This window comes from Neodiprion lecontei, chromosome 5, assembly GCF_021901455.1.
Source record: "Neodiprion lecontei isolate iyNeoLeco1 chromosome 5, iyNeoLeco1.1, whole genome shotgun sequence".
Taxonomy (NCBI): Eukaryota; Metazoa; Arthropoda; class Insecta; order Hymenoptera; family Diprionidae; genus Neodiprion; species Neodiprion lecontei.
In genome coordinates, this window is record NC_060264.1 from 3,284,056 (window position 1) to 3,298,186 (window position 14,131).

Consider the following 14,131-nt stretch of genomic DNA (forward strand, 5'->3'; position numbering starts at 1 on the left):
CGCGTATTAATACAACCGCTCACCAGATAAGTTGCGGCTCTACGTTCAGACATTTTCTGAAGGGGGAAAATTGCGTGCTATTTTTCGGGAACGTTATTCAGTTATTGCACCATTGTCCGGGCGGTTGTTTCGATTGCGGAGTTGAAAATTGTGCGGTAAAATCGGTGTATTGTTATGACGTAGAATAGGAGTAACACATCGCTCCGCAGATGTGGAAACTTATTAAATTTTTTCCAAAAAATACAAACGCTTTGTGGTTCGTCGCGTATTGATCTCTCAGGGCGATGTGGAGTCTTGTGTTATGTTGGCACTGTACTATTTTGTTTGTAAACTAATACTCACTACAAAGATTATTCTCAACCAAATTACGAATAACTGATTGTGAGAATGGAGATCGTCGGGGATTACGAATACAATACGAAAGACCTGATCGGCCACGGCGCTTTTGCCGTTGTATTCAAAGGCAGACATCGCAAGGTAACTGAAACGGGTTAGGCGATCGCACGTTCATTGTCGTTTTCATTGTCAACTATTATAACGTTGCCTCTTTCTTTACAGAAACTTAATTTCGTTGTCGCCATCAAGAGCATCACCAAAAAGAGTCTAGCCAAGTCGCAAAACCTCTTGGGGAAGGAGATTAAAATCCTAAAGGTCAGTGAACCATCCTCAAAGGTATATCCGTGTTTAGAGGGATATATAAGTAAACTTTGAAAGAAAAAAAAAGAAAAATTCTCACACATTTAAACCAGGCACGCCGCTGCCGCGACATATTTTTCTCCGGATCTATTTTTGTTCTGTCTAGTGAAGTACGATATAACCTCTACTATCCATGTCATGCCCGAACGGGTTTCCCATCTGCTTCCACCACTTTGTAATTTCTACACCAGTTTTTTACTCACAATTGTTATTTTGACTATTCATTTTTTACGTTATCCGTGTTAACTCCACCCTTGCTGGGTGAGCGTAACTGATGAGGTTTTAATGTATTCAATCCCCTCCACCTGACCATCTTTCGATTCCAATGTATCTAACATAATATAATAACTACTTCATTACAGGAGTTGACTGAGCTTCATCATGACAATGTCGTTGCACTGCTGGATTGTAAAGTTCGTACCTCACATTCTCAATAATAATTCATAAATAGCAAATGAATCTTTTTGAATCTTCTAAACAGCCCATTGAACTAAATTACAGGAGTCTAATCACAATGTCTTCCTGGTTATGGAATACTGTAATGGCGGTGACTTGGCAGATTACCTGAGTGGTACGTATTTGGAATATTCCAGATTGTAATTGTTATAAATGACACTCATCAAACTTGGAGCCACATTTCGTAGTATAGTGCAACCTCAGTTATACGTTTCGCACTTGTATGTATTTTTTCGTTTACACATTACATTTTCTCGGTCTTGACAATTTGTAAATATTGTCACTAGTGAAAATATTTTACTTTTATATTTCTCGTTTAAAGGTTTGTCGCACTTATATGCTACGTATTACATCCCCTAGTGCTGTCTCGATGACCCTATCTAATCTTTTATGTGTTACCATTTCGAATGTATGGGTTTGAGCTACCTGAAAAAATTCAGGGATACGCTTTCACTATCATAAAATATGATAGTGTTGTTTAGAATTATAAGTATAAGTCGTAATGGCAAAAAAAAATATATATATATATTATTATTATTAGGGAAGAGAATTCTTTGAAACATTACTGTTTTACAAAAAAAGGTATGAGTCAGAATGACCCGGTGTATTCTCGAAGGGTTAAACTAGCGCATGCCATCTTGAAATGCTCTAATAATAATATCGTTCAATTTTGCTAGAGGTGAATTAAATGACGAGATGAGACCTATAAAATCACTGAAAATCATTAATTTTTCATTTTCCAATCATGAAGGTTTGGAATACTTAAGTATTTCAGCCTAAAGTTATTTTCACATATATATCAATATTGCCATATCCCTTTAAAAATGTATAACTGAAGTTTCACTGTAGTAGCTAATCCTGAATCTATTTTTTATTCTTTTTGTAGTAAAGGGCACATTATCTGAAGACACAATCAGAGTGTTCTTGAAACAGCTTGCCGGTGCCATGAAAGCTCTACATGCTAAAGGCGTTGTTCACCGCGATCTCAAACCTCAAAATATATTGTTGAGTCACTGCTGCGGGAAGGCTTGCCCTCAGCCCCATCAGATTACTCTGAAAATTGGTAAGTTGGAAGAAAAGTCCTTAGAATACAATATCTGTGAGTGTATCTACTAACATAATGCAACTGTCTCCGTCGATTGCTGTACACGTTTTTTCTCCTGTGGATTTTTTCAGTACATGTTATATTGAGAATGCATTTTTTTAGCGGACTTTGGCTTTGCCAGATTTTTGCAAGATGGCGTAATGGCTGCAACGCTGTGTGGTTCACCGATGTACATGGCACCTGAAGTTATAATGTCTCTGCAGTATGATGCTAAGGCCGATCTGTGGTCATTAGGAACGATTGTGTTCCAGTGTCTCACAGGCAAGGCTCCCTTCCAAGCCCACACGCCTCAGGCCCTGAAACTATTTTACGAGAAGAACGCCAACCTGGGCCCAAAGTATATTTTTCACATTTAACTGTTTAAATATTCTGATTTAATGAACGCACCAAGACTCACTATCTGGCTGAACAATATTTTAAGTAAATAGAGTTCCATAAATTTGCACAAATTCATACAATACATCTGCTGCAGTTATTGAGTCAAGATTAATTATCCTGATGTTAACAGTAATTCCTCTTTCAGAATTCCTGTTGGTACATCACCAGAACTCTCAGACCTTTTGGTTGGCTTGTTACGACGTAATGCCAGAGATCGCATGCCATTCGACGAATTCTTCAATCACCCATTCTTGCAAGGACCCAGGGAGAGTGTCAGCCCTTTACCGGTTGAGCTTCCCGCATCTCCTGGAGGATTAGCGACAGTTGATACAGGACCTAGCAGTCCTAGATCTGGTCCAGAGGCTCACAGCCCCTGTTCTAGTCCAGATGACGATTTTGTTCTAGTACCGAGCGATCTCAGTAGCGAAACCGAAAATAACATGCCACAACCAATCAAGTAAGACTGCTGAATTTTTAACAAAATGAGATAAGTACTGCAAAATAGTAAGTGGCCGGATAACTTTGGGACACAATTTTTACCAGGTATGTCAAACAGAACAGTCGCGAAGCTGTTAGTCCTCCTAGACCCAGTTTTCTTCCAATATCTGAACCAATACCAGTACCAACCCAACGTAACATAGTACAGCCGTCATCGCCATCGTCAAATAGGTCAAGAGTCGAGGGTAGCAGTGTGCCTAGGTCACAGCCCATAACAATGAGACGCAGCAGCGATACCCGCCATAACTATGCTCCAGACATCGGCTCGCTAAGCCCACCAAGCGTTCAGTTTGTGATTGGAACTCCACCGGGTAGAAGGTAGAGTAATGCAGTTATTCTATTGATTAATAAAACTATCCGCCCTACGTTGGTTAGTAAAACTACGATTGATTTCGTAAGTTAGTCAATGACTCATTGCGTTTTGTTGTTTACCTTATATTTATAGACTAAGTGAAACGCCTCCACCTCCAAGTACGTGGCAGGTCAGTCCTGTTGCGAGACATTCCTTTTCCCATACATCCAGTGGCAGCTCACCACTGCGACGTTCTTCAGGCAATAATGGTGGATCATCGCCTCTGCTCACCGGGCCTTTGGCAGTTTTAGGATCTCCAACTACCAGAGCTCTACACGACAACAACAATACTCTGAGGCATTCGCCTGTTATCCCTTTTGGTACTCGTGCTGTTACTTTGCCTGAAATATCTGGTGCGTCCCACTTTTCATTTGAACAGTTCTTCACTTCTTTGATTACCACCAGAGGGACGTCATGCAAATGATTTTATGTAATAATTTTCCGCAGAAGCTGGCAGTTTTCAAAATCTCTTCCCTGAAACTAACCAATTCACCACAGACGACCGTCCACTGACCTTCCTTGCTCCCGAACTTCCGGAAGAAACACTTTTAGAAAGAGAACACAACGAGATATTAGCCAAATTGAACTTTGTTGTCGCGCTGTGCGAGTGTGTCTGTGAAGTGGCACGGAGTCGCGCAGGCCCCCTTGGAGCTCCCATAGGTTCCCTGGAGCAGGCTAGTGGTGCCGTGACTCGACGACGAGCTGAGCAGGTTGTGCTTCTCGTCAGGGCGCTTCAGCTTCTCAGCTCAGGTTTGGGATTAGCTACCCAACAGTTGAAAGCTGGCAGACTACAACCAACGGCGAGTGTAAAAGAAGGTACATAATATATTCTTTTCTGCTTTAAATCTGGAACATTTATCCTCAGAATGTGCAAAAAATTTCGTCTCTTAAAAATATTCTTTCTTTACAATCCATCAGTTGTTTTTCTTACAGCTAGATAAAAGCCATACGTGAAAACCATGTGGGATTGCTTTGACACGTATATTTGAAAGATCATTTTTAACCTCATCTCAAAATTAACTATCAACTTGCATTCGAAGCAATAGGGTATCATGTTGCTTTGCTAATTTATGATACAATTATTTCTAGTGGTCAGTGTAATGAACGATAAGTTCCGATCGTGTCTTTCTGAATGTAAACAACTCAACAGTGCTGGGCTATTGAGGCAAGCTGGTGCAACTGCAGATAAAATCCTCTACAATCATGCTATTCAAATGGTAATTTTTCAGTCCTTTTTGTGTCTTGATATCCAAATCCATTGATCAGTGACAATCATTAAAAAAAAAAAAAAAATTCAGTGTCAATCTGCAGCGCTTGACGAGCTCTTTGGAAACCCAGCAGAATGTTTCCAGAGGTATCATACTGCTCAAATACTTCTGCATTCTTTATCCCAACATGTCAGTCATAGCCAAGACAGGGCTCTTCTAACTAAATGTAAGTTTAACGCTGACTGAACACGTATAAGTTTAATAAGCGTTAATCCACTATACCTGGTTTACGCAATGCAAATAGTCAAGACTAATAAGCACTTACATTTTTAGATAAGGATGCTGTTGAGAAGAGATTATATGTTCTACAACAGCAAGGCTACATCTACGCGACGGATCCAACGTAACATAAAACAATTTGGCCGCAAAAATACAAATTCCCGCCCAACTTGTATTGTATCCTGAAATGTTGATTTGAAAAAGAAAACTCATCTGAGTAACAAAGCAAGACGACCTTCGCGTTGTCGTAGTTTCATATTACTTACCATAATTTGAATTTATCATTGACAATATATATATATACGGTTTTTTTTGGGTAATATTGCTTAATCATTGTTGAACATCGATTATATGATATCTACGCATATATCCGTGCAAGTACACTTTATGTGTTGGAATATCCATCAAATTCTATAATTGTTGGATAAAGTTGGCGATGTTAGACTGCGTAAATTCAAGATAATCGAAAACAATGTAAAACTGGTATAACAGACGAGTCAAAATATAATGCAAAGCATGAATGGGCGATTTGTTTTTAATTTTATATTTACAAATTGCTCGGTGAGTTTTATGATTTTCACAACTGCTTCACGTTAGACATTTTCATTTTAACAACCCTGTATGACAGTTTTCCAAATCTAAGGGTTGAAATCACACTACTGGTGGCATACATTTTGTATGTATGCACGCATTTACCTCTGAGTGGAGGTATAATAATAGTACATGCCTGTGTACGCGTGTTTAATACATGTATTGCACTTTATTCGTGGTTGCAGGAAAATATACTAACGTTTCTTTAATATCAATTAATAAACAGACGTGTACTGAACGGCCGTACGTGTCCTTGATTAAACGTAAGTTTGAAAAAGAATAGCGAGCAATGATCAGCAAATAAAGGTTTTAGAGGTCCGTCAAAAATTTATACATAGTTTATTTGCCAATAACATACCGATACCTGATACCATGTATAGAATTAGTAAAATATAATATTAATAAACTTTTCTTTATGATTTGTTTCTGCTTATCGGATTGATATTCCTATGTTCGTATTGTGAAAAAATATATAAACTAGTATAGTTAGAAGTTCGTACCAATTTTACCTGACTCGTATTACCGCAGTCAAAATTGCTATAAGCAAAAACAAGGATGGTAACCCTGTAAAATTCCTCTGTGTCGTCAGACACATTGAAGAGGATTGGGCCATGTCTAGCAGCGTTGTGATGGTACAATTCTAATCCTTCTTGCCCTCTATTGCAGGAGCTGGATTATCTCTGTAGACAACATAGTTTAAAGCTGTGGCCAAGGTACCCCACGCCAAATATGGTATGAGCAAATAGCCAGCAGTTTCATTTACTTTGAAGAAAGCAACGGTCGTTACTGCGGTGCTGCCCAATAACACCAATATTTCGTAAAAACTCTGTAAGAAAAGATTCTTATGCTTTATTACAGCAAGAGATCAACAAACCTGGCAAGCAATGAATTTTGTATATTATGTAAGCTGACCCATTTCAAGCTTTTCGCGCCGAAAAAGATGGGAGTCCAGGCCCAATTCAAGCCAATATTTATCCCATAACTTATTAAGGGATACTTCGCGTCACCCTCGAAACCCCCGCCGTCGCGCCAAACCAAATAAGATGCGTAACCCATGCCGCAGTAGAGGGTCGTCCAGACAGGGCCAAATGCCCAATTCGGCGGCCGCCAATTCGGTTTGCGCAAGGTCTAGGGAACAGTAGAGAAATACTCAAACAACGAAATATTGCAGTTGCCGGGTAAAATTTGAGGAAGGAATACGAGTAGATAACTGGCCCATGAATAATCGCGATTGTAACGAACCACGGAAATCTTTATGCTTCATGCATAAATTATACGTAAATAAGTACATACCGGTAGAGAAAATGCAGAACCAATATAGGTTGAAACATACCTCATACCACGGCTTGATATTTTTCGTGGTAATTAAACCGCCGGCCCAACCTCCCAAATTTGGAAGAATAGTTGCACCTACAGCAGGCCAAACTATCTCTACAGGCATTTTGCCTCCGTCAATAGGCGGTGGTCACCCGTAACGAATTGCGTACGTAAGCGCCACCAGTAGTGTAACAGCTGATTCTCTGGCTGTTACCACCACCACCATACCGTGATGGCAACCGCCGACTTCTGTTATCATCGTGAGAATCGTGATTAGTGATGATAAGTGAAATGACGAACTTTTGGTTACGCAATCATTGCGTCAACTTGTCAAACCGTATCGTGTATCGAATTACCAACAATCAGGCGTTGTATCTGATTAACAACGGAGTGTAAATTTGATTCTTAATTTTTAGATATGTAACTTAATTTTCGTACATTTTAATTATTCTATTATTAAATCATATCTAATATATTATACGTATAACAAGAACTAATTAAAATGCCGAAAAATGACGTGTCATTTATATAATACAGAATGTATACATATTATAGATGATGTAATATACTGCTCATTGAGACATTATAACTTTTTTTCCATTCCGTACTGCCAATTTCGCTAATACATCGAACACCATTTCCTACACACTCTGTGATTGAGGCTGCAAAAATCATTCATATATTTTAGTTAGGAAAATCATAGTATGGTTTGCACATTTCTAATAATACCAATTTGTAATCAATGCTTATTTAAACTCACCATTATGTAAATGTGACTTGGTAAGGATCGTTCAAGCATTTCGCCAAGTCTGCTTCGGCTCACCTTATGATCATCTTCTGAAAAATAAAAAAAATTGTTACGTGAAATTAAATTTTATTCAATCAACTGAAATAACCGCATTCTTTGTCACCATACCACTAATCTGTGTTGACAAAAGGCAATTATTATAATAAATATAAGCACCAGAAGGCATAGCCAAAGTCAACATAGGCAGGGCTACTGAACCAGCTACTAATGGGCGCAATACCCACTCAATCTTGCGCTCCCCCTGAGGTAATATGCAAACTTCTACCTGTAGAAAATAAAATACCAGACAACGGAGCTTAGTTATTCATATGAAATTAATTAGTCGACTGATTCTGGTTGTAAATATGACCAATCATTTTTCTATGGACTGATTACACTGTACAATATGGCTAGACAACGAAATAATTTACCTGCTTTTGTCCAGCAAACATGAAAGCATCACTGGCATCCATTGTGAGCTGTAAGGTGATCATATAATCGGAATAATTACGAAGATAGTAGGAAACGCAAAGTGGGGTTCGAACCGAACCATGTGCAGGCAATTTTGCCACCAATCCGACTGGTGTTTCTTCGACCCATAGGGGTGACAGTGTTACACTGCTACTTGTCACTAAGTCTGTGGGACTATTAGTTCTGAAAAGCAAAAATATATCAATAGGCAGGGGGATATAGACTGGACCTATTCTTGGTCTTGTTTAATTTTTATTCAGTGTACCTTCTCCACTGGATCGTATATACACCTGTGCTGGCTGGTTGTTCGCTACCTGCCTTCGGAATAATACAGTACGCTTCTGACCCAGCTTCGCCATTACATAACGTAATTCCAGATAAAGCAGATTCTTGGACCTCTTCGTCTTCCCTTTGCATTGAATCACCCTAAGTGAAAAGTATTTCCAATGTCATATTGGAGTAGGGGTAAAAGTGTATACAGATTATAAGATAAACGGGTCACAATATTCATCTTTGAAAAAAAAATTAATTTCATAGAATTTTAAAATGTAGAAAGTCGAAATACAGAAAAGTTAAAATCTAGTAAGGTGAAGTATGGAAATCCCACAAAGAATATCGCCAAAATTCTGGTCTTTATGATTTGGTTTTTCATATTTATTGCACTTTGGTAGTATGAGTAAATTCATCAACTTACCAGTTCAATGCATGTGCCAATGATTGTTATAGGAGATGGGGATGAGCAAATTATATTCGGCATCATGATAAATGGTTCGTAAACGAAGCCTTTACTAATTGGTTCAAACAATGTTGTGTAGAATTGTGTTGTGATATCAAATGGTTTAACCATTGGTAGATTGTAGGTGATTTCTCTCGAATATGTCACTTCCTCAATATTAGAGTAATCAACCTATCAAGCAAAAGTAGTTTTAATTATAGCATAATTTCACTTCGAGTTTCGCGCCACGATCTAATGGAACCAAAATTATACCTTCATGATAATATTCCGATTCCCAATACTATGGGCTCGTATATAAACTATTTTATGTATTGCCTGATCCTTCTCAATCATTGGAATATCCACTGTTATGGGTCCCGCCTCTTGCTTGGTATTCGTAGACAATCTCAATTCAGCTATATTACAGTAAAATCATTAGAATAAATGGCGGGGAACTGATAGTACCATGTTCTTTTGAATTAAACATGACATACCTAATTGTAGGTTTCAAGTAACTGAATCAGGTTGAAAATACATACTGGACTGATCATTGCCTCCATCCGGAACCAAAACGATAGATAATCGCGCACTTGCGACTTGCTCAGAAGTGGATAAGTTTATATTGATAGGAAGCCACTCGCCTAGTAGACCAGGAGTTGCTGAATCGGCTAATATTTTTATACTCGATTCTTCCTGTTCAATTTCCGCACTTACTAAAGGTCTCATATTGTCGAATTCCAGAACACTACCACTGTATAATCAATAATTTCGTAAAAATATTTTCGTAAGCCAATAGTAGACGGTTTAGATTTCCGCGTGAACAATTTGCTTACCGGATTTGTTGAATTTCAGGATATGTTCGATCAAGAACATTGTTCTCCCCACCAAGAGCAGAAAATCGCATGATCAAGCAACGATTGCTGTCACTACCCAGGTACAAAGAAACCGTGCTGATCTGAATTTCATTGCCAACATCTTGTTGCCTTGCTTGAAATTGGCAGAGAAATTTTTTGGTTTCTTTCTCTTGAAATATCACTGGCTTATCTTGGATATCGCTTACTGCAAATTCTGAACTGTAACCAGGACTGTTAACAGTTACAGATACTTTGGAAAACTCCATACTTTGATGATAGAGATTCCTAATGAAACGAGAATGTCAGACTGTTATTATTGTACCAAACATGAATTCAGATAAACATCACTTTGCGTCAGACCAGATAATGAAATTACCTAATGAATACTTCAATTGTCACATTTGATCTTACTGTATACGTTTTTTGCGTGAATCTAGCTTTAACCTCCATAAATGTTGCCATATTATTGGCATCAATTGTAATAACGAATGGTTCTGATTTATTGACGATAATATTCCACTTTTCCATTGCCAAGGCCGCCGTTGTTTCTGGTAGATGTGGTTCAGGATTGGGAATATTTTTCTAAAAATGCGTGGAATAATTATAAGCCATGGTTTTCATCGAAAAGAAAAAAAACCAATGAATATTGCCAAGACCGGTATCTTTGGCAGCAGCCTTTGATCAATTACCTGTAGTATATTTGATATATTGGTATATATTGCAGCTTGATGATCCTTTGGAAGACAAGATGTTGGTCCCAGTGCCTCTAAGGCTAATGTGAGGTAGTCTTGCAAGCTCGTGGATAGATACGCTGCTCGCAAAGCTTTAGTCAAAATATCTGTCAACAGCCCTGGCCATCGTTCACCTCGATAATCCCATAGCATATGCATCAACAGTCTAGTAGAACAAAGAATTTAGGCATTTATTCTACTGTTCAATTCACTTGCATAAGCCTTCAAAGGCAGTCGTATAAACTTACGTGAGTGCTTTCCCGTAATCTCGAGAATTGTAATACTCATCAGCCATTTGTACAACTGAAATATTAATTCTTTAGAAGCCAGTGATATTCAAATTAATACATTTGCATAAAGTTATGGTAGTATTCAAACCTAAATGACGACGCATTCTTGGACATCGATAAGTTTTGAATTGGGAAATTGCATGTCCTAAAAGACCGATGATTATCATCTGAAAATAAATTATAAACAACTATTTCTGCTACCAATTTATCACACGCATCACAATATTATCTCTCAGCATTCCTGAGAAATTAATTGACTTACAGAATGGTTGACAGTAGTCTTCTCTTTGTGTTGTAAAGCTTGAATAGCCGCTGCTTCCCGTGCCATGTCTGCAGGCTCAGCACTCAATTTCCCTGGACGCCATGGTCTCTGACCGTAATATTCAAGTTTGTCTTGGCCTGCCAAAGGATCAGGTTCGGGATACTCATTAACATCCTGAATCATAATCAAATACAGGTTTAGATTCATTATAGATGAAATAATATAAACCAAGTCAAATATCTGCTCACTTTGCAAAGATCTCTGCACGCTGTTTGCCGCAAAGTAGCATGCTGAGCTGCCAGCTGAAAGTAGTATCCTGGATGCTGAGTTTGAACAGCAGGAAGACCTTGCCTGATGGCTTCATCAAATAATTCCGCAAACGTGGAGAACTGTCCTGACATCCACGCGTGATGTTCAAACATTAGTTCTTTGGGACCAACTTTCAATTTAAAACTGTAATGGTATATGGAATTTGAGTTATGATATTCCCTTTGAATGCAATCAATTTTCTGGTACTGAGGCCTACTAGTAATTGGTGAAAGATAATCGTACATGTAAAATTTTATATTGTAAAGATATACATACCGATCTGTGTGAGCTCTAAACTGCGAAATAGCATCACGGGGAAGATTTAAGTTGAACATTAGACGACATAGTTTGTAATTTATGAAGCTTGCAACAGTCTTTATTTCCAAAGCATTTGTGTCCACCATTCGTATATCAAGCAAGTTATTGTACGCCAACTGATAATGCCTGTGAAATAAACACTTGCATGATTAGAAGGGATTGGTTCGCGAATTGAGTTATTGAATACAAAAGTGTTAGCTATGATTCGAAGTTCTCAACAAGCTTGTTTTTTTTTTTTTACTAGTGTTGATTAGGTGTCCAGATTGAAATATCACATGAAAAATAATGACAACTTGCTTGTGAGCCATGTGCTGATCCTGTTTCAATTCATTTAGAAAGCCCATCTTAAACTGATGCCGGACAAACAAATATTGATGTGTAGTCTTGTTCAGGTGATCTCTGTGATTTTTCACGATGCGGGCTTCCAGGTGATAGAAGTTTTGGGCCAAATCATAGAAGGCATTTTCCAACCTACATGTACAGATTGTCATTAGTCCTATTCAAACTTGCTGAGCACACAACCAACAAGTATTACACTTTATTATTTCAAGCAACTACCTTAGAGTATAACCCAACAAGTGATCGCCATGAGGTAAGACATATAACGATTTAGCTGGCAATTCACATGCAGCACACAAAGCTGTAGCACGCTCAGTTGTTGCAGCATCTTCAGCGCCTGGTTGTGGCGGTGCTCCATGCTGTATTAGAACTACAGCAATCTTCGTACTTCTACCCTCGATAGCAGCTCTATAATTGTTTGAAGATTTGTTATACTTAGATATATTTTGATTTGTAACCAAATAAATAATCTGATACATGTACCTCAAGGATTGAACTCTCGATGCACATTCGATCTTTTTTTCATTCCACATAGAATCATTCCAATCCAAGTCATAAAATATAACAACGACGGATGGTATGTCATTTAGATATTTATTCATCCAATTTCGTTTTAATATCCCTTTGGGTATGTACCATTCGTAGGAGTTACGCTACAGCAGACATCGAAAGTTATTCGTCATGCCATTCAATTTAAGGGGACAAATTCTTAGTGAAATAACTTGAATATTCGAGTTGTTGTATCGAAGAGTGATCTAATGTCAACAGACCTTTGGTTTAACTGTTGGAAACTCATGGGCATTGCTTAATATTTTAAACTGAACAGCTGCACTGTCTGGCCGGCGATTGTTGCTGAATGCATCCCAAATCAATCGGTGAATCGCATTGTTTACTGTATCCAATCCGGTAACACCGATCAAAGCCAAGGGCTTTGCTGTCAATTCTGCAGGTAGTTCTGACATGGATCAATGGACAAGAACCAGGAATAACAGAACAGAAGTCCCAAGTAGAATCTGTTGTAAAATTAAAAGGGTCACATATCTCAATTTGAAAGCTGTGATAAGTTATTGAGTTCAAACGTTATCAAATCTATTTAGTTTGACATTTCAATTGAGGTTAGGCTAAATAGGCACACTTAACAAAATGTGTTTTAAACCTATTTGAGAATGGTTTGCGCGTAAACTGGGCTCAGCGCTCATGCAGGATTTGGCGATTTCTTCTTTTTCTTAAGTCTTTTAGTTGGCTGTCGGGTCCCTACAGAGACCCCTGTACCACTAGTTTTGATGATTTTTTTGAGTGACAGAAAACTCAAATGATGACAGCTACGGTGTCAGGGCGGAGTAAAGATGCGAAATACGTGGGTAACAGATCGCGTGCTACCGCGCAAGCGTTGGCGAAACGTCTGCTATAGTAAGAACGAATCTGTTATCCACGATGAATTGATTGTGTCAACTCCCAAGCCGATCAAGTCTCACACAAAAAATGAGAAATATGATTCCGAATAATTTTAAAATACACTTTCCTGACGGTCATCACAATTTGCGGAGGTTCTGGGAATAATTAAGGTTGACAGCCTCAACGGAAGAAATTGCGACGCCCCGTTGCAGGCAACCCCGACTACAACCTTGTCAATTTGTAGTATTTACATCAAAACGGCGTTTCATCTACAGATAGGACGTATTTTGACATGTGTGCTGGCATGTGGGATATTTCGGAATGATCCGAAATGAAAAAATCGGATATAGATATACATTGGATCAGTGTCGCGGTTAATACAGAGATCAGTGGTGTGGAGATCAGATTTTTTAATCTGGGAACGTTGGCGTGTGTAGATTTCAAACTTCCTACATCATATTTTGAAATCTGAGTGTCTTTAAAGGTATCGGAAACTCCTAAATAGTAAATTCTTTCCAATATTTTGTTACGATAAAACGTCAACAACAGAGACCACGTCGTTTCGAAATACGTTCATTATTATTTTCAACGCTCTTCCAAGAATAGATTTCGGAAAACGGTGCTGGAAAATGAGTCCCAAGTCGCTGCGTTAATTTCTGAAACCTTAAAGTCAAATAATTCAAATAATTAGCATTTAACCGTACGTTATTTCAGTTGAGTTTCTTGGTCCAATTTGTAAAAACGGGTCGCAAATTGGCAATTTCGAAAAACACGCGACTA

The 14,131-nt window shown here is 38.4% G+C and overlaps 3 protein-coding genes across 6 annotated transcripts; 1 reads left to right on the forward strand and 2 right to left on the reverse strand.

The window, feature by feature from the left end:
* The first annotated feature begins 59 nt into the window (after window positions 1-59).
* LOC107217137 (serine/threonine-protein kinase unc-51) lies at window positions 60-6,016 on the forward strand. 2 transcript variants are annotated; one of them, XM_015654513.2, is made up of 13 exons: window positions 63-477; window positions 559-651; window positions 1,059-1,109; window positions 1,198-1,267; window positions 2,039-2,215; window positions 2,360-2,594; window positions 2,781-3,092; window positions 3,179-3,451; window positions 3,579-3,838; window positions 3,933-4,301; window positions 4,575-4,702; window positions 4,784-4,919; window positions 5,027-6,016. In XM_015654513.2, the coding sequence occupies exons 1-13, from the start codon at window positions 388-390 to the stop codon at window positions 5,098-5,100; spliced, it is 2,268 nt and encodes a 755-aa protein (XP_015509999.1). In that variant the 5' UTR covers window positions 63-387; the 3' UTR covers window positions 5,101-6,016. The 2 variants fall into 2 exon arrangements, with proteins under 2 accessions (XP_046596417.1, XP_015509999.1); XM_046740461.1 differs by lacking the exon at window positions 4,784-4,919 and having other exon boundaries at window positions 60-477.
* On the reverse strand, window positions 5,886-7,231 carry LOC107217178 (translocator protein). The gene is made up of 3 exons (XM_015654586.2): window positions 6,897-7,231; window positions 6,476-6,691; window positions 5,886-6,389 (listed from the first exon to the last, which is right to left on the reverse strand). The coding sequence occupies exons 1-3, from the start codon at window positions 7,002-7,004 to the stop codon at window positions 6,204-6,206; spliced, it is 510 nt and encodes a 169-aa protein (XP_015510072.1). The 5' UTR covers window positions 7,005-7,231; the 3' UTR covers window positions 5,886-6,203.
* A 152-nt stretch (window positions 7,232-7,383) lies between these two features.
* LOC107217398 (trafficking protein particle complex subunit 11) lies at window positions 7,384-13,495 on the reverse strand. 3 transcript variants are annotated; one of them, XM_046740456.1, is made up of 21 exons: window positions 13,113-13,495; window positions 12,727-12,969; window positions 12,440-12,609; window positions 12,176-12,364; window positions 11,915-12,088; window positions 11,576-11,743; window positions 11,239-11,443; window positions 10,991-11,164; window positions 10,817-10,895; window positions 10,687-10,741; window positions 10,397-10,604; window positions 10,084-10,289; window positions 9,687-9,992; window positions 9,393-9,604; window positions 9,127-9,269; window positions 8,833-9,045; window positions 8,404-8,564; window positions 8,099-8,321; window positions 7,797-7,953; window positions 7,641-7,717; window positions 7,384-7,542 (listed from the first exon to the last, which is right to left on the reverse strand). In XM_046740456.1, the coding sequence occupies exons 2-21, from the start codon at window positions 12,916-12,918 to the stop codon at window positions 7,522-7,524; spliced, it is 3,333 nt and encodes a 1,110-aa protein (XP_046596412.1). In that variant the 5' UTR covers window positions 12,919-12,969; window positions 13,113-13,495; the 3' UTR covers window positions 7,384-7,521. The 3 variants fall into 3 exon arrangements, 2 of the variants coding, with proteins under 2 accessions (XP_046596412.1, XP_015510402.2); XM_015654916.2 differs by having other exon boundaries at window positions 7,845-7,953; window positions 13,113-13,493; XR_006904490.1 differs by lacking the exon at window positions 7,797-7,953.
* Window positions 13,496-14,131: the final 636 nt, after the last annotated feature.

Bases quoted from the DNA above. Each gene is read 5' to 3' on its own strand.
- LOC107217398 (XM_046740456.1), bottom strand. From the start codon at position 12,918: ATGTCAGAACTACCTGCAGAATTGACAGCAAAGCCCTTGGCTTTGATC. The intron at 10,290-10,396 runs GTAATTGATCAA...ACGCATTTTTAG, and splicing joins ATATATCAAATATACTACAG to AAAAATATTCCCAATCCTGA. The intron at 7,543-7,640 runs GTGAGTTTAAAT...TGATTTTTGCAG, and splicing joins CAAGTCACATTTACATAATG to CCTCAATCACAGAGTGTGTA.
- LOC107217178 (XM_015654586.2), bottom strand. From the start codon at position 7,004: ATGCCTGTAGAGATAGTTTGGCCTGCTGTAGGTGCAACTATTCTTCCA. The intron at 6,692-6,896 runs GTATGTTTCAAC...ACTGTTCCCTAG, and splicing joins ATATCAAGCCGTGGTATGAG to ACCTTGCGCAAACCGAATTG. The intron at 6,390-6,475 runs GTCAGCTTACAT...CTTTTCTTACAG, and splicing joins GCGCGAAAAGCTTGAAATGG to AGTTTTTACGAAATATTGGT.
- LOC107217137 (XM_015654513.2), top strand. From the start codon at position 388: ATGGAGATCGTCGGGGATTACGAATACAATACGAAAGACCTGATCGGC. The intron at 1,110-1,197 runs GTTCGTACCTCA...ACTAAATTACAG, and splicing joins TTGCACTGCTGGATTGTAAA to GAGTCTAATCACAATGTCTT. The intron at 4,302-4,574 runs GTACATAATATA...AATTATTTCTAG, and splicing joins AACGGCGAGTGTAAAAGAAG to TGGTCAGTGTAATGAACGAT.